At 41.3% G+C, this 20036-nt stretch overlaps 1 protein-coding gene across 1 annotated transcript in view; it reads right to left on the bottom strand.

Moving 5' to 3' along the window:
* Positions 1-20036, bottom strand: part of prss16 (serine protease 16) — a 72118-nt gene that overhangs the window by 24896 nt on the left and 27186 nt on the right. Inside the window, exons 6-8 of the mRNA XM_041205418.1 lie at positions 5987-6101; positions 3447-3648; positions 1141-1231 (exon numbers count right to left, since the gene is read on the bottom strand). Coding sequence (XP_041061352.1) covers positions 1141-1231; positions 3447-3648; positions 5987-6101 — 408 coding nt within the window. The remainder of the gene's footprint in view (positions 1-1140; positions 1232-3446; positions 3649-5986; positions 6102-20036) is intronic.

Genomic DNA, 20036 nt, shown 5'->3' with positions numbered 1-20036 from the left:
ATCTTCCAGAGTGTGTATGTTCTGTGTGCTGGTACTGTTCCAATTGAGAGTGGTGATGATGGCTCATACTCAGAAATGCGGTGCTCTTCTTACATAGTTGATGATAAGAGAAAGGAGAGTTATAGTTGGCTGACCTATGGAATCCCTTTCTTGCTTTACATTCTCTTTTCCAGCATGGCATGGGAAATGTCATTGTCATCTTATTTGCTGCGCTTTTGTTGACACTTCTTCGAGTACAATGTTTTCTGGCATTCATAATTTCTGACTGTAAATTTCTCTCCTGCCATTACTTTTCAGTGATATTTATGCCTTACTTTTGTGCTCTTCATTTAGTCATTGTATTTTCTTCTGAATCTCTTAGACCATAAGGTGGAGATAATGTTTACATCGTCATGTATTGTCACAGCTTGCAACTTCTTTGTTTGCTAGGAGATATGTTTTCCTCAGTAAGACAGTTTTTTGCACTTTTTATGTCTTGTGTAAATGAGTTTATTCGTCAACCGAACTCTAATTGCATGCCTTCCTATGTTCTCAGCATTTGCTGCTTACAATCAATAATGGGGAGAGACTGAAGTAAGAATAAACAGTGATGGTTTATTGAGACATAGGGCAGAGCATCAGATCATATCAGCTCACTCAGAAACCTGCAGAACTAGACTTACAGTTCCCAGATGCCCGCACTGTACAGTGATTTGTCAGTGCTGTCACATGATCAGTACACTTGCATTCTCTTAGAGGGACAGGGTACCTCACTTTACCACATCACTCCTTTAATGGGCTTACCAATACTCATATAGCATCATCAGTAGATTACTTTTTTCACAGTTGGGGTTTGGTTATTTCTTCATCAGTTGTGTACTCCAGAGCTGGATTATCAAATTTATCAACATTTTTCACGATTAAGTGGCTTGTTACTTGCTTGAGAAGTGTGAAGATCAGTATTATTAGTGCAGCATGATTTTCTGCTATTTTTAAAAAAATTGTTACAAACAAAATCAGATTCTTACAAGTAAAACACACCTGTGTTTTTGCCACATTTTAAATGTGCATTTACTCAGGATTATTGTGCATTAATGTTCCTCATTCAAGTTATCAATAGAAACAGAGTGTAAGCAACAAGTTACTTAGAATTCAACTTACCTAAGAGGAAAGCCAGAAAAAGGCTGCAGTGATGAATCAGTTGACTGATAATAGCCAAATTCTGTACATGACTGATAGGCCCATTGCCTACCTGGAATGGGAAAAAAATGCAGTTCAAATGTGTAAGCAGATAAAAATACATTTGTCTAAGCTCTTCCTGTGACTAGTGGGTAAATGCATAAGCTAGAGCAATACTGAACCAAATACCGCAGGTTTGACTCCCAGTCTGTGGTGAGCTAGCTGGACCAGCTGTTCAAATGCTACAATTGATTCAGTGCCTATGAGTTACTAAGAGGGAAATAATGTTTTTTGCTTCTGACCAGAATCCAGTGAAGCCTCCTACAAAATGCACATTTGTCAACGTTTTTATAAGAGCAGTATCAAGCTTGACTATTGTTTCCAAAAGTTGAATAGTTTGCCACACAAACTGTCTAGACTTGCATATGTGGAATAACCACTCTGGTATCTAATGGCCATGGAACTGAATGCCAGAATAAGATGTCGTCTTCAGGAAAGAAAGGGAGAAAATTTGAGGGACAAAAGAAAAAAAAATAGCAGGTACCATTTTCAGTGTTGTTATGTTCTAGCTTCACAATCTTTTCAAAGGCTTTGTAATATTGACAGTTAAACGTGAGAGTGAGAGTGAAACAGCAGGCATGTTGAACACAAGGCTCCTGACTGCAGTTCTGGCACACCCATATAATGCAGCATTTCTGAAACACTAGCATCATTAATATCATGCAAGTTCTCAAGCTGGTTAGGCACTTAAAATAGACTTAGAAATGAATTATGTAACTCAGGAACTGTGTGCTTTAAATTAAAACATATAAAATGTACTGTGAGAAGTAGTTGAACATTGCACTACCCGGGATTTTCTGGTACCTCACTTTTGGCTGTTCTCCAAATTATCCTGTCCCGGCCATGGTGAAGCCCGCAGCTGGCAGGACTGGAAAATCCAGCCCCTAGTTTTCTTTTATGTTGTTCTGTCACTTAGACTGGTACTGGTTTTGCAGAAGCCAAATTAAAAAAGGGATTTAGCTTATAAAGGTAAAATATTGCTATAAAGACCCAAAAGTCATTTCCGACTTTTTAAATGATAATTTTAAGAAGGCTGTTTTTACTCTTTCTGCTAAATAATCAGAGCTGATGATATAATTTCAAAGAGGCTAGTGACTGTTAAGTTGCATTTAATGGGAAATACATCATAAATAGGAATAATCATTAATCTACTGTGGTTCGGCTTTGAGCTGTTAATTGTTCATTAACACCCTTATTCACTCAGGAATGCTCACAGTAATAGTTCCCATGCTTTAACACTTTAGACATATTACTGTTGAAGTCAGATCCCTAAAATTTAAATTTAGAATCTCACAAGGTATTTCATCGCATAGTAATTCACATTCAAAAGTAAACCTTCAGGTCCAACATCAAGAACTAGTCTAAAAACGGAAGTTATGATGTGATTAAATAAATTCAATCAAACCAAATCTCGTGTCAAAGTGTAAAAAAAATACAAGTGAGAAAAATGCACAATGGTTGATAAAAAGGTTAACCCATGAATTACCAAGCTCTGCACTTTAAGCAACTCAAGCACCCAATATATCATGGGTACAACTTTGCACTACACAACTACAGAACACAGTGTAAAACATAGCAACTATGCGTGTCTTGATGTGGCTACTATAATTGCAGAGGCCAGGCAAATACATTTTATTTTCCTTCAACACAGTTCTCCTGTTAAGACATCTATGAAACTTATGAAACATATATAAGCTGGCTTGTACATTACTGAAGATGGCCAGATATGGATGATTGGTCAGTTTTTCACCAATCAGTTTAGTTAGCAGTTTTCTTTTGCAATAAACGAACAACAATAATATGTGATCTTATGTCTGGTGACATATTAAGTAGATGGTGTTTATCGTCCGTGCAGATCAATGACATTGTTTCCCCATCTCTGGTTTTTACAGGGTTTACCAATATCTGGCAGCTAGAAATGAAGTCATGAATCATGACTTTCAAATATTGCTAATACTGTAGAATCAATCCTATAACACAAAATTCAAAATTCTACAGCATTGCAGTTCGATAAAAGTGACTAAGGCCGCATCATTGTGAATTAATTGGCACAGTTCCTACAACACTAAGATATGGATTAAATAATTTAAGAAATTCGTTCAGCATCTCACTAAAAATTGGGTCAAAGAATTATAAAACTGTTCCATTCCTCCATTATTTTTGAATTCTGAAACACAATAAAACAGATCTTGATAAAAGCAGTTTTTAAGTATTGATTGCTTTCCTACTTCCATCTGCTGCTGGTGCAGCCCAGGAGGTGTTCAACATATCAGATACAAACTTGCTGTAACTTGCATCTACACATTTCTCTTCATACGTCTTCAGTAGGAGGTGTGAAACTTCTGTATATCTCTCATAAGGTATGCCCAGTGATGAATTCTCCATTATAGTACAGAGCACGTCAATGGTGATGTTAACGCCTTTTGGGTCCTGTTTATAAAACATCCGGATAAATTATTATAGACACTTAAAAAAGAAAATGCATGAAAAAGATTAAAATAAGAAAACTGCTTATTTCATTCCTCATCCATCACCATGATGAGTTTTAGCAAAAAGAAGGCTGAAGATTGGTCTAATAAAATCTTCAAAATTAGGAAGATGTTTGACAGGGTAGATGTAAAGAAGATGCTTCTGCTTGTGGGGAGCCCAAAATTAGGAGCCATACTTCTTCAGCCAGAGGGTTTGCTACCACATGGCATTGTTGAGGTAAACACATTTAAGAGGTTGAAAAAGCATATCAGGTAGAGGGGAATAGAATTAATGAGAATATGGTCAGATGAACTAGAGTATACTCATGTGGAGTATAAACACTGACTTGAACCAACTGGGCCAAAGAGAGTTTAACACAGAAACAGACTATGTAACTGTCCTTACTATTTGCTTCTCTCATTTCCTCTCATCTTTGCCACTGTTCACACAACAGCCAAATTATCCCATAATGATATGCACATTCTCAAGACGTATCACTAGGCTATCCCTAACACTCCATCCTTTCTAGCAGCTTTCAAGCTGGAGTACAATATCCAGGAGCAGATGAGAACAGGAGGAAGATGAGCATATATTCATGTCTTGTCATTACTCCTGGAGAAAGTCCTGAATGTGGATAAACACTTGAAAGAGAAAGTATTCAAAGGATATGGAGAAGGAGCAGAAAAATATTAATATTTGTAAAAGACTTATGTGACTCTGATTTGATAAAGGTGAGATTCTAGCTCAATATAAGCATGTTAAAAATGTTTTGGGGTAATTGAGCCTGAAACCCCACAATCCAATAACAGCAAAAAAATGACACCTTTCAAAATCACCTTTAATTCATAATTTTAAACTGCCACTTTATTCAATGATACTGCCTGCTGATCTTCTTTTGCTACTCCTCTTCAGTGTCCACTCCCATATTTAATGCTAATTCTGCTCCTTCAGCCTTCTTCTTAACCACAATGCAAGTACAACACACAAACTGCAATTACCTTGAAAACTGCACCTAACGAAATACTGCCCAAAGATCAAAGAATTGTATTCAAGATATCTAGGAACTGTTTGTGGCAGTTCTTCACACAATTGCCCAAGTGTAGTTTATCCAACCATCATCATTTACTTCCTCTTTGGTACCTAGACCACAGGATATCTTTTAAGGTTGGGTAGTTATGTTGAGAGATGGGTTGGGTTAACATTCCCAATTCCAAAACACTAAATTGGCTTTGAGAGTTGACTGACCCAATTATGAAGATAGTATCGCTGTTTAAAAACAGGTATATCAAACTATTTTAAAAATCATAATTTTTTTCCTCAGGTTCCTTATTTCATTAGCAAAGTTGATTTTTATTTAACCCTGTAACAGAACAGACCTTCAAATATGATAACTAACAGTATCTTTCAAAGGTTTCAAGCATACATCACATGTAATCACCAGAGAGAACTATTCAGCCTGAGTCAAACCGTATGGTTAGAATGTGCAAATTGCACTCACTACAATGTCAACAACAGGTTTTGAGAAACTGTTGTTCATTGGCTGGTCCTAGAGAAGCATTGTGCTAGTTCAAGTCTATTAGCTCTTTGTGATCTGGCATCTATTCCAGAGCATCATCATATTTTAATTCCTATGAGCTCTGGGTATTCGATTTTTTGAAAATAGAAAATTAGAATTTAATAAAAAATAACCCTTAACATTGTTAGATGGGGCTTTTAAATAACAAATCATCCCATTTTTAAAAACAATATGTAAAGAAGGACCAGTTCTCTTTGTACTTGTGTCAGTAATGCATGAAAAAGATATGTAAAAAAGGTGTTTGTCAGAGCGTGAATACATCAATCAAGGCGATTTTTAAAACATAGGTTAATATTGACCAGTAAAGCCAAATCTCTTCTTATCATTCCACAGCAAATATTTAGAACTTCTGGAAGAGGCAATTCAGAAAGTAGCAACTTAAGTGTGTCATAAAGATCTTGGGAACATTTAAATTGCACAGTTAGTAGCACACTGAACGATAACTATTAAGTTAGTTTAGAGAATTATGAAGGTTAGATAATAGCTTATTATATAATATTTGGCAATATTTTAATGAAACCACTAAGGTTGTAACAGAGGAAAAAAAGATTTTGTTAAATTCTAGAAGAATTCTAGAAATGATAAATGGTGCAGCTAGTTTTGGTGCAAGGCAAAGCTGGATCTTCAGGCCAGATACACAAACATTTACATTTCAGAAAATCTTGCACTCCTATGTATACAAACTAGTACAAATAAATATCCCATGCTTATTGTAGCACTTACCTCAAAAGCTCTGTTGTCCTTATTATATTGGACCACATCCATGAAATTCCCAGCCAATGTCTCCAATAAATAAGCAGAATCCATTTCAGATTTTATTTTAAGTTTTTCGCATAAGCTGAGAGGATGAATAGTGTACGATTTAAAAAGAAAGGTTTTTTAAAATTCAAAGAAAGCAAAGGGCATGGGTTAAAATATCAATTTATATAAACTACTTGACAAATCATTAACCATTTTCAATGCTAAAGGACCTCGTGCCTTCCTGTTAGATATTTATCAACATTCATTGAAAGATATTACTGCATTTCAATTCAAACAATTTATACTGGTACAAAGGCATCCAATAAAACACACCACCAATACAGGGAACAAATATACTTTAAGCGATCAGTTGGGTTTCTGAGATGCAAGGGAGACATCCAAGCCATATGGAAGAGAAGAATCAGCATCTCACTGCTGGTTGAATATCAACGGCAGCAGGATGAGGCCCTTAACTGGGAATTAATTGTCCACTTAAGGGCCTCAATTGACATGTACACGCCTTCCCATGACAGAATTTATCAGAGCAGAGGTGGGAGGACAGCAGGGTCCATCCTTCCGCCCGACTAAATGCCCCCCACCACCTCCACCACCAACTCATCATAGGGGATGGCATTAAATTCCACCCTTGATTGCTGCAGGCGAAGGAAGATTTTTCTAAGACTCATCAAGCAGTAGAAACACTATGGGTAAAGTTAAGGAACAGCAAAAGATGCAGGATTCTGGTAGGACTTGTCTTCAGGCCTCCTGATAATAGTGAAGTACTAGGGAAGATCTAAATACAATGATTAGGGAAACATGTACCAAAAACAATATAATTACAATGGGAGTTTTAAATTTTGCACATAGACTGAGAGAAAAGCAGAACAGTAAGTAATAAAAGCAATGAATTTCTAGAATATATTCTGGACAGCTTTCTAGAACCATAGGGTACAGAATGGATGAGGCCAGACATTGGACGCGGGGATCTTGATGTATTATGGCCACATGGGTGGCCCCCTAGAGGTAGGCAGCATGCAAACTTTGTGCTACCTGTTCATCTAAATGATTTCAGCATGCAGCCCAGCGTGGAACTTGCTGCTGATTGCCTGCTGAGTCATCAGGGTGGCAAAGGTGCACACATGGCTAGCAAGGTATGCAGCTAGCCTGACTCACTTAAAGGCAGCCTGCCCCTCTTAAACTGCAGTCATGCAATTGGAGCTGCTGCAACTGTGTCTGGAAGGCTTGGCTGAAAACAAAGCACAGCAAATGGAGCAACAGGCCAGAGAGAGGGCTCCCAGGTTTTCTGATGCGGTGTTGGAGGAATCCGTGACGGAGGTGGAAAGGAGGAGAAACTCTGTTTCTGTAGGGGCCAGGCGGCTCTCAATGCACAGCCTGAGAATGGAATGGAAACAGCTGACCAGGGAGGTCAATTACTGGAATCTGGTCCTAAGGACGTGGCTGCAGTGCCAGAAAAAGTTCAATGACCTCACACTGGTACTGAAGGTCAGTGAATGCATTTTCAAATGACATCTTGTATCCACCAGAACACCAACCTTTCACAAACCTCAATGCACCAGGTCATCAGCAAGTCAGGGCTCATGTCTAATATTCAGATACTTTACCTCACCTGCACATACATATCAGTTCTGCCAGCATCACTGCCACCTCTTGCAGATTCCACATACCCCAGCTATTCAGCTATGGCAGGCACAACACCCAATCACAAGCATGCTAATATTCTTCCCTCTCTCTTGCAGGACAAGGAAGCAAATTACCTCAGCAAACAGCAGAGAGCTGGGGGCATGGCATTCTGGTATCACCAGCCCTCTGGAGCAGACAGCACTCTACACCCTGGGCTGGCTGTGACCAAGACCATTGCATCCAGCATCACTGGAAACACTGAGATGAGAATATGTTTCTGTCTTGTACCTCTTCTGAAATCCCAGTTCTCCTTATCCTGCTATCTGGCATGCAAGCCGCAGATGGTATGGACCTCTTACTTCCTACGCCTTCACCCCCCAACCTTTCCCTTGGTTATCTGAAAGCAGAAATTCACAAGAACTGCTGTGTAGCCAGCCTCATCATTACCACAGACCACTGATGAAGAAGTAACATCACTTGATCTGGGAATCACAGCCATCAGCTTGGATACCGGCTTTTTAGGATAGTACAGTGTCTGGATCAGTACCTTGTGAGTCACCGAGGATGAGAAGGTTGCAGTCAGTCTGGCGAAAGGAGAATTCACCGGAGGGCGAGGTCGCAGATGAGTGCTGCTGCAGTGGATTCAGATGAGGACTTTGATGGGATAACACAGAGGAGAATACAGATGAACATGCACACAATAATGCATCGGCAGGCCTGCCAGCCAGCCTCTTGTCACTGTCAAGGTGAATGGAGGAGTCCAGTTCCAACTTGGCATAGGGCTTTGCTCAGAACTTAGAGCCCATCGTTTCCACTGTGGAAGTGGTAGCCAACCCCATGATAGCACTTGTGGACTCAAGTCATCAAGCAGCATCTGATGGCTGATGTCTCAGCTTCCATTGCAGCACAAGCAGAAGCCACCCATCATCTCAGTGCTGCAGTGACTGAGATAATGAGAGCCATGCAAACCCAGCATCCTACCAAGCAGGCTCAGACTGCATCATCATGGTTGTGCATACCAACACTCAAAGGGACTTGCAGGCTCTCACAGCAGTCCAGCAAACTAGCTTGCAAATTGAACAAGTGTTTCTGATGCATCACCTCCAGGGGAATGTCAGTGGTTCTAATGTGCATCAAACTTTTGTCCTCTTTGTTAGGATGAAAACATTTATCCTTCCACCACTGCCACTTCTCCAGTGTCCTTGTTGCTGTCTTTCAGCCCAGATTTCTGCTGCTCATGCCAAGTTAATGCAGACTGAAGCTGGGCCCACAAGGACCAGAGCTGCTCAAGGTCATCCAGCATCTATAGTCTCCCCAGTGAAAGTCAGCAGCCTTCCACTAGCCAGGCTGAAGCAACCTGGGTAACAGTGCAGAACTAGAGCAGACGAAGGCACAAGAGAGATAGGCAGTAATGTAATGCACAAAGTAAATAGGTCAGCTTTATATGTTTCATTGCAAGTGTTGTTGGATAAAGTTGCTGTGGAATTTTTTTTATTATCATGGATAAGAGGATGCTGTACTTGTATGTAGCAGGTGAATTGAAAGGTTCGGAATTGTGGAGCAACTGTGATGTAAGTGCAACATTGTGGGGGAACCAAAGTCTCAGGATCCACTCTTTGACAGTCTGTTTGGTATGAAGGGGTTCTGGATGCCTTCGCCTCCTCTTTCTTTTTATTTGTTCTTTCCTGGGATGTGAGTATTGCTGACTTGACCAGCATTTGTTGCCTTCCCAAATTGCCCTTGAGAAGGCAGTGGTGAGCTGCCTTCTTGAACTGCTGCAGTCCATGTGGTATAGGTACACCCACAGTGCTGTTAGGAAGAGAGTTCCATGATTTTGACTCAGTGACAGTGATGGAATGGCGATATATTTTCAAATCAAGATGGTGAGTAGCTTGGAGGGGAACTTGCAGGTAGTGGTGTTCCCATGCACCTGATGCCCTTGTCCTTCTAGATAGTAGAGGTTATGGGTTTGGAAGGTGTTGTCAAAGGAGCCTTGGTGAGTTGCTGCAGTGCATATTGTAGATAGTACACACTGCTGCTACTGTGCATTGGTGGTGGAGGGAGTGAATAATTGTAGATGGGGTGCCGATCAAGTGGGCTGCTTTGTTCTAGATGATGTTATGCTTCTTGAATCTTGTTGGAGCTACACGTATCCAGGCAAGTGGAAAATATTCCATCCTAACTTGTGCTTTGTAGGTGGTGGACAAGTTTTTGGGAGTCAGATCACATCACACATCACACATCACAGATTTCCCAGCCTCTGACCTACTCTTGTAGCTACAGTATTTATAATGGCTGGTTCAGTTCAGTTTCTGGTCAATGGTAACCCCCAGGATGTTGATAATGGGGAATTCAGCAATGGTAATACCGTTGAATGTCAAAGGGAGATGGTTAGATTCTCTCTTGTGAGAGATGGCTATTGGTTGGAACTTCTGTGGTGCGAATCGTACTTGCTGCTTGTCAGCCCAAGCCTGAATATTGTCCTGGTCCTGCTGAATATGGACCTGGCTGCTTCAGAATCTGAGGAGTTGTGAATGGTGCTAAACATTGTGCAATCCATATATGTGAATATCCCCACTTCTGACCTTATGGTGGAGGGAAGGTCATTGATGAAGCAGTTGAAGATGGCTGGGTCTCACCCTTCCTCTTTCCAAGGAAAACAGCCCCAACTGCTCCAATTTATCTATGTACCTGAAGTTCCTCATTCCTGGAACCATTCTTATGAATCTTTTCTGCACCTTCTCTAATGCCTTCCTAAAGTGTGGTGCTCAGGACTGGAAGACATACTCCAGTTGAGGTCAAACCGGTGTTTTATACAAGTTTATTATAACTTCCTTGCCTCTATTAATAAAGCCCAGGATACTGTATGCTTTATTAACCACACTCTCAAACTTCCTGTCACCTTCAACGATTTATGCACATATACACTCAGATCCCTCCGCTCCTGCACTCTCTTTAGACTAGTATCCTTAATTTTATATTGTCTTTCAGCAGTCTTTCTACCAAAATGGATCACTTCACATTTCTCTGCATTAAATTTCATCTGCCATTTTTCTATCTATTCTGCCAACCTACCCATGTCCTTTTGAAGGTGTACACTATCCTCCTCACAGTTCACAACACTTCCAGGTTTTGTATCATTTGCAAATTTTGAAGTTGTGCCCTGTACACCAAGGTGTAGGTCATAATATATATCAGGAAGAGCAGGGGTCCCAACACTGACCGCTAGGAATCTCCAACACTAACCTTCCTCCAGACTGAAAAACCACGACTCTGTTTCCTTCACTCAGCCACTTTCATATTCATGTTGCTACTGTCCATGAAGCAGACTTTCTCCTGATAGGCCAACCAAATCTGCTGACCTCAGTGTCAAGATCCAGCACTATTTCCTTTCAAATCCAAGAATTTAGCAAAACACCACCAATATCACAGAACACAGTACCTCTACTGCACAAGCGAAAGTAAGTCAAAAACCCTTCAACAAAGTTGCACTGTAAGCCCTTTAAATAAAGCTAGTTGTCAGGGGGAGGGGGTAATCTTCTTGCAGCCGAATACATATTTAACTGGGAATAATGAAGAGAGGGCATTAACTGGACCTGATCCAGCCAATCTGCATGTGTCAGAAGAATGTATGACAGCTAGGGCACAAGCATAGGTGTGAGTCAGGGGGTGCCATGCAGGCCACACAGTAAGTGGCCAGATGTGTCCCAGACAACGTTCTTAGAGATTGAGTCTTCAATAGTGCTGGCAATAGCAGTGCTACAGAACCAAATTTTGTGGCTTTAATACCTTGGAAGTGATAAGGGACTGTGCCACAGTAGATTTAATGGTGAGTAACAAACCAGCAGTCTGAAGGTAAGGGAATTTCTTTTAAATAGTGACCATGTTATGATTGAACTTGAGAAAAGGTTTGAGAGAGGGTATCGAGAGAGGGATGTAACTCGTACTATCAAGTCTGCTGAACCACTGATCAGCGGGCACTCAGTTCCAGAATCCAGCTTTAACTAGTGTGGCTAGAATCCACCTTCAGGATGCAGCCCTCTCTCCTGATGGCAGCTCATATGACCTTTCTGGCTAGCCCCCTCAGTTGCCTGCTTGGTGTCAGGATATAAGACTTGGCTGCCTATGCACCCGCTGAAGAGTCCTCCTTATACTCAGAAGCCCTGCAACCAGGGCTACCTCAGTCGCCAGTCACTCATGATACTACAGCACAACCAGACACCACTATTTGGTGAGTAGTGTATGCATAATAAAGCATGTTAGATTTATTTTATTTTATCATGTTTAAACATTTTTACCAACTAACCATTCTTGTCAGTGTCAAATACACGTGTTTACACTCATCATAGTTAAAATTAGTTATTCGGTATCTGTATAACTTGAATATTTCAGTGTTAAATATGCTTTTTAATTGCCTTTTAGTAGTAAAAAAGAAAAAAATCAGAGCTGTATATCCATCTACATATTTAGTGTTACTTCTATGCTGAGTTCCAGTCAACTTTTTCAATTATAAATTCCTATGTCCACATTTACAATGGAAACTGCCCATGTAAATTTATCACACATTAATTACCCCTTCCCACTATTGTACCTCAGTTATGTATCTCCCACTTCCTCAGCTTGAACTGTAGAGAAGATCATATGTTCTAACTAACTCTGCATCCCAAATTGCTTTAGGGTTTGCTATTTAACTATAATTCATTATACAAAATCAAAGTAACAGAAAAATAATGACAAAATGCATGACTTTAAAATGGGTATTGAATTACATTCCATATTCTAGTCTAATTATACCCTGACCTTTAACCCTGCTTTGCCTGAAGATTACATTTGGCCTCGACTCTCCCTGTGAAACGCCACAGGAGATCAACTCGTAAAGATCCTGAAATGAAAGTGTAATCACTGTTGTTCACAGAATGCCACAGAAAGCATAATGCCACCATTTCTAGCTATCCCACTAGTGCTTTGATTGATGATATGCTGACAGGCAGGTTTACTAATTAACTTATATGGCCACATACACACAATGTTACAGCATGTTCCAAAAATCTGAGCAACCCTTTGCAGATGAATAAAAGAAGGCAGTTGCAGCAGCGAGGAGATAAATCATTAGTTAAATATCATTACAGCACAAGTCAAATGGGCTGTAATTTCCAATCCTTTTATGCTGCATTATTTTAACTACTGCCTCATTGTAATAACAACTGTCTTCTTATTAGATATGATAAATATCTCCAAAGTATATGTAATGAGGATGTAGTGGCATTTAATTTTGTAAAATGATTCAAAATTTGAAAGTGTTATGATTATATCATCCAAAAATGTGGCAAACTTCATAATTCCATAGCTGCAGACCCAAATCCTAATTGCAGCTTTTGAGGGTTTGCCAAATCTTACCCATATTATTAGATCTGGCTTTCCACAGGAAGAAAACTGATATCCAGTCTTACTTCATGAAAGCCAATGAACCAGAATTACACCTGTATGTGAGGCTGGAGTCTGTGACCTATTTCACAGGTCATTTCACTGGAAAGGAATTGCACACTTTTTTTTAAACAAGAGGGAGGGAGAGAATAGGAAAAACACATTATAATGTTTATCCCCTACAGCTATTTGACTGATTATGACTCAGCCAGTGAACACAAAGGCATAACAGCTGGTTTCCATTCTATGGACCAGTTAAATCTTGCATGGAACTTTCCCTTAGAAGGAAGTGGCATTTTTAGAACGTTCTAACCACAATCCAACAAAATAACTTCCATACAACTAATGTTCTAAATTGTGACATTACAGAACCGCAGCAGAGAACCAAGTCCATTGCAAATTCCAAATAAATCCACTCTTGGTAAGAGAGGAAATAAGTTTGTCTCCCACACTGGTAATGACAGGTTTGTTTTCCTGAACTCCAGTCACTGTTTTACACTCGTTAAAACTGGATAAAGTGGGGATGATGTTGTCAAGAATAAGTAATGGAATAATGTATTTTGGTTAACACAGCCTAGTTTAATGTTACTATAAACAATGAACGATTGATTACAGTTAAAAGAGGTGGGATTTCCAAACTGGGGGATTGCCCATGTGAGGTGGGGGGATGGATGACAAGGCACGAAGGAGTTTGGAGGGGGGGGTCGAGTTCAGAGGGGGGCGGATAGGCTGGTGAAACAGAGCCACCAACGAAATCTGGCAAAGCTAGAGATGAGGCATCAAAGGCTGCACCTCTTTAATTTTTGAAGAAACTGGGCCAAAATTAAGTTGAAGTTCAATGAAGAAGTATTGTGTACAATGAAGCAGCCTCATACAGAATGATCTCAGCACAGCACTGGAGCAGAAGTTGAACCAATCAGAGCTGTTTCTGGCAGATAGTAATTACTTGCTATGCCCCAGAACCAGCTTTCACTGGTCCAGCTTCTACTTCTAGAAATCAGTGGGATTTAGACATCCTTAGTAGTGATATGATCATCCTAAGTGAGGCTACATTGGCGTATGCTCAATGGGGTACAAAATTGGCTGGAAGTATATAATAGGATAAAAGCAAAATACTGCAGATGCTGGAAATCTAGAAGAAAAAAAAAACCTGGAAAAACTCTGTAGGTCCAACAGCGTCTGTGGAGAGGGATACAGTTGATGTTTTGAGTCCATATGACCCTACATCAGAGCTAAGACATATAGAAATGAGATGAAATATAAGCTGGTAGAAGGGGGTGGGACAGGAGAGCTCGATAGGGGGCCAGTGATAGGTGGAGACCAGGAAGAGACTGCCAAAGATGTCATAGACAAAAGGACAAAGGGGTGTTGACGGTGGTGATATTATCTAAGGAATGTGCTAATGGGGACATTTAGGGAAGCAAGCTAGTGGCAGATGGCTCTAGTGTGGGTGGGGTGGGGGGAAGGGATCAAAATGGGCTAAAAGGTGGAGATGAAACAATAGATCAAAATAAATTTTAAAAAAGGAGGGAAAAGAAAAAAATATAGTTGTAAAAAAAAATTACAATTTATTGGAAAAAGGGGGATCGGAAAGTGGGTGGGGATGGAGGAGAGAGTTCATGATCTGAAATTGTTGAACTCAATATTCAGTCCGGAAGGCTGCAGTGTGCCTTGTCGGAAGATGAGGTGCTGTTCCTCCAGTTTGCGTTCAGCTTCACTGGAACATTGCAGCAGGCCAAGGACGGACATGTGGGCATGAGAGCAGGGTGGTGTGTTGAAATGGCAAGTGACAGGGAGGTCTGGGTCATGCTTGGGGACAGACCGAAGGTGTTCTGCAAAGGGTCACCCAGTCTGTGTTTGGTCTCTCCAGTATATAATAGGGATCCGACCTGAACACAACCCTTTTTTCTGAGTGGTTTAGATTAAATTCAGAGTTTGCAATAACCATTAATTGTGACGTGGCCAGCATCCTAATGTATGAACAAGGAAATATTCTTCTTTCTGTAGTCTTCTCCCTCTCATTCCTTCTCAATCTCTCTGTACATTTTCTATGCCTGTCCCTTCTTGATTGCCATTTTTAATTTGGCTTGCTTCCTCCCGATCTTTGTTCTTTATTCCTGTAGAACGCACTTTGCCCTCCACTGCAGTCTTGCCACTTAGGAACATGAATGGTACAGGAAATGGGACGGCTGAAGAAACAAAAAGGAAAGTGAAGAAACCAAAAGAGTAGGAACAGGGACAATAAAGGAAATAAAATTGAACAGAGATCAAAGAAAAAAAGAAGAAAAATGTAAAGGATAAGAAATGGGATAATGAGCAGCAAAGGAAGAGAGGATGTGCAAATGAGAAGTGAAGTAGGAAAGAATAACAAAAAGAGAAGGGTGGGAAGAAAGGATAGAATGGAATCCAGGTCCATTCATTGGACTTTATTAGTGACGTGAAAATAAGGCAAATGTGAATGAGAGCCGGAGACAGAGGCAGACACACAGAAGTGGTGGAAGAGGAAACTAGAATGAATATCAGTGGGAATGAAAGAGGGACAAGGACTCTCCTGAGGACATCAATTAGTGAAGAGGAATGAAAGGAGAGAGACATGCTTTTGGAAGGTATGGGGAAAGAAACAGAAAAAGGCAGAGATCCCCTTTTTATGTTTGAGTGGAGGGAGAAAACCTATTGAGTGGAGTGCAGTTAGAGAGGTGGCAAGAAATCCAATTGTTGGATGAGGCATAAACCAGCTGTGCTGAGAGGAGGAGGGATAGTAACCTTTAGAGCAGACCCTTGTCATAAAATGTTGCAGCCACTAACATGCCATGGACAACATGCAGAGTTGTTGAAAAAAATGTGGAATGCATCATAGTTCAGTAATCTCAATCTGAAATTCATTCAAGCTTGTGATTTATGATATTGGGCAAATCCTTTCCCCTCTTGGAGTATCTGTGTTCTAGAGTGACTCCAAAAAGCTCAACAGTTGATACAAGCATGTTTAGAGAGCAAAACAGCAGAAAAAACTGGGTGGCCTGATGGAAAAAGAGCCACAAATATCTGTAGCCATTGAACATTTAAGGTAGGAGGCTTATGTGGTCTTTGCTTTCATAAGCAAAATCCTTAAAAAGGGACATGTTCACGGAACGGCTGCAGGGCATTCTTCTGGGGGAGGCTGATCAGCCAGAGGTTGTTGTCCACGTTGGTACCAATGACTTGGGTAGGAAAAGGGATGAGGCAGACTTTAGGAAGCTAGGAAGGAGATTGAAAAGCAGGACCTCAAAAGCAGTAATCTCAGGATTATTCCCAGCCCCATGTGCAAGTGAGTATAGATATATGAGAATTGAGCGAATAAACACATGGCTGGAAACCTGGTGTAGGAGGGAGGGCCTCAGATCTCTGAGGCTTTGGGGCCGGTTCTGCAGAAGGTGGGATGTATACAAGCTGGACGGTCTCTACCTGAACAGGACTGGGACGAATATCCTCGCAGGAAGATTTGCAAGTGCTGTGCGGTTTAAACTAGATTGGCAGGGGCTGGGAACCTGAGGGCAAATTCAGAGCAGGGAGCGGGAGGTGGAGAATTAATGAGTGACTCTGAAAGACAGAAGCAGTACAGGTTAAAAAGTGTACAGCAAAGGAATTTGGCCGTGTTAAAAGGTATATACGTAAATACAAGGAGCATTGTAAATAAAGCCCATGAGCTGAGGGCACAGATAAACGCATGGCAGCATGATATCATCGCTATAATGAAAACTTGGCTTAAGGAGGGGAAAAAATGGCAGCTCAACATCCCTGGATATAGGGAGGAATCATCCCAGATTTGCACTAAGTGTAACAACATTTTACCCACTAGCCGCAATGGCGGGTTTTCACGCCATATCATCCCAAACCCGCCGCATCAGTTATGCATTCCCGGAAAACGCACCGTTTCCATGGTAGGTGGGCTCACATTCACACACCACAACATCACCTCACTGCTTCATCATGCCAGGCACCATATTTAAAATCGAGCTGCACGCACGCATCTCGGTGCTTCCAGCCCATGACTACTGCAGAGAAGATGTCCATGAAAGACAAAAAGACTGCAGCCTCCAGGTTTAGTGACGCATCACTGGAATGCCTTTGGGATGCTTTGGAGGCCCGCTGCGATGTCCTCTACACCCAGTCTGGCAGCGATGGGCAGCGGCGTTACCAACTAGGCTCTGGAGGCGATGGCAATGCTAATCAGTGCCAGAGCTGCACAGAAGAGGTTGGTCATCTAGTGCAGATAGAGGATGAATGATCGCATCCGTGCAGCCAGGGTATGGCAACCATTTCATCACTCTAAACTCACACACTCAAGCCCATCACACATTCTCTGGCATCTCACTCACTGTCACCTCACGGGACAGCACCACCCATCCTCACACACACACCTTCACATGTCCATCTGGCTTCATCTCCTCTGGAGACTGCCTCTTCAGCCCACATCATCTTGAGGGTACTTGCACAGATCAACATGTGCCCCACACATGTCCTAGGTTACCCTCCTTCTCCAGTATAGCCCTCACTCTGCAGCATCTTCCCTTGCCTGAGGCCACTTCTCCCCCTTCGTCAAGCAGGTCCTAGCCCTGCAGTTATTGAAAATCCACCCATATATGGCTGATCTGGTAAGTAGAGACCTACCCGTGAGCCCCCTAAAAGTGATGTTGTGCTGTCTGTGAAGCCTGGAGCTGATGACTGCGAGTGCTGACCTAAGCAAGGTAGGCAAACAAACCTTGAATTCCTGAACAAAGTGCAGCCCGTCAGGTGCACATTGCTAATGACCTGTTGTGAAACATGTCAGTATGTTTTCCCACCGACATGGGTAGACAATCCAGCGGGGAGGGGGTTGAGTCCACCGGGCTGGCCTTAAATGATATGCTGGTGTATTACAATGAGGTTTCCGATGTCCAATGGTGGAGAACGCGGCCGGGATGAGTGGACGGTCGCAATCTGGTTCTACGTCATTGTGAAACTGATTGCACCATATTATCTGCATATTGTGCCACTGAACACGCCTGATGCCAGCAGGCATGGAAAATCCCAACCATAGAGTTTTCAGGCAGGATAGGGAGAGGGGTAAAAATGGTGGAGGTGTAGCATTATTGGTTAAAGGATCAATTACAGCTGTGAGGAGGGATGATATACTAAACGAAGCATCAAATGAGGCCATATGGATTGAGCTCAGAAATAAAAAAGGGGCAGCCACATTGATAGGCGTGTACTATAGATCCCCAAATAGTGGAAGGGAGTTATATGAGTAAATATGTAGACAGATTACTGAGTGCAAAAACAATAGGGCAGTAAACGTTGGGGACATCAACTACTCTAATATCAATTGGGTTACAAACAGTGTGAAGGACACGGAGGGCATAAAATTATTAAGCTGCATTCAAGAGAACTCTTTTAGTCAGCACCTAACAAGCCCAATGAGAGGGGGTACAATTCTTTACTTAGTCTTAGGAAATGAAGCTGGACAAGTGGATGAAGTAGCTGTGGGGGACCATTTTGGGGATAGTGACCATAATACATTTAGATTTAGCATCATTACGGAAAAGGACAAAAAGAGAACAGGAGTGAAAGTTCTAATGGGGGAAGATATTTTTTACAAAGCTGAGAGGTGAGCTGGCGAGTGTGGACTGGGCACAGCTATTAGAAGGAAAACAGTGTCAAATCAGCGGGAGGCATTCAAAAGCAAGATTCTACAGGCACAGTGTAGACATGTCCCCACAAAGAAGGGTGGTACTGACAAATCTAGAGCCCCCTAGTTCTCCAGAAGCATACAGACCAAGATAAAGCAGAAAAAGAAAGTTTATGACAGTCACAAAAGACTTAATACTGTAGAAAGCCTAGAGGAGTACAGAAAGTATAGGGGAGAATTAAAAATGGAAATTAGGAAAGCAAAGAAAGGATACAAAAAAATATTGGTGGGTAAAATCAAAGAAAATCCTAAAATGTTCTACCAGTACATTAAGAGCAAGAGAATAACTAAGCAAAGTGTAGGGCCTATTGGATATGGTAACTTGTAGGCTGATGCAGAAGATTTGGACAGGGTTCTCAATGAGTACTTTGTCTCTGTTTTCACTAAGGAGAGGGATGATGCAGACATTCTAGTTAAAGAGAAGTGTGAAATACTAGAGACAATGAGCATAGTGAGAGAGGAAGTACTTGAGGGACTGGCATCCTTCAAGCTGGATAAATCACCAGGGCCAGATGGATTGTATCCCAGGCTGTTAAAGGAAGCCAGGGAGGAAATATCAGATGCTCTGAGGATCATTTTCCAATCCTCACTAAATATAATGAGGTCCCAGAGTATTGGAAGTCTGCAAATAATGGTTGTATCATTATTTAAAAGGGTGCGAGGGATAGGCCAAAAAATTATAGGCCAGTCAGTCTGACTTCAGTGGTGGGTAAATTATTGCAAACAATTCTGAGACACAGGATAAACTGTCACCTAGAAAGGCATGGATTGGTCAGGGACAGTCAGAATGCTTTTGTTAGGGGAAGATTATGTCCTACTAACTTAACAGAATTTTTTGAGTTAGTAACAAGGATAATTGATGAGGGTAGTGTAGTGGATGTTGGCTACTGTTCAGTAAGACATTTGACAAGGACCCATATGGCAGACTGTTCAGGAAAATTAAATCTCATGGGATACAGGGGAAGGTCGGATCCAAATTTGTCTCAGTGACAGGAAACAAAGGATATTGGCTGATGGGTGTTTTTGTGAATGGAAAATGGTTTCCAGTGGTGTTCCACAGCGCTCAGTGTTGGGGCCCTTGCTGTTTGTTGTATATATTATTGATTTGGACATGAGTGTGGGAGGTATGATTGGGAAATTTGCAGATGACACAAAAATTGGCCATGTAATTGATAGTGAAGAGGATAGCTATTGACTCCAGAATGATATCATTGGTTTGGTTGAGTGGAAGGAGAAGTGGCAAATGGAATTCAATCTGGAAAA

The sequence above is a fragment of the Carcharodon carcharias genome, chromosome 2 (genome assembly GCF_017639515.1).
Source record: "Carcharodon carcharias isolate sCarCar2 chromosome 2, sCarCar2.pri, whole genome shotgun sequence".
In the NCBI taxonomy this organism is placed as follows: domain Eukaryota; kingdom Metazoa; phylum Chordata; class Chondrichthyes; order Lamniformes; family Lamnidae; genus Carcharodon; species Carcharodon carcharias.
This window is presented reverse-complemented; position numbering and strand designations above follow the sequence as displayed.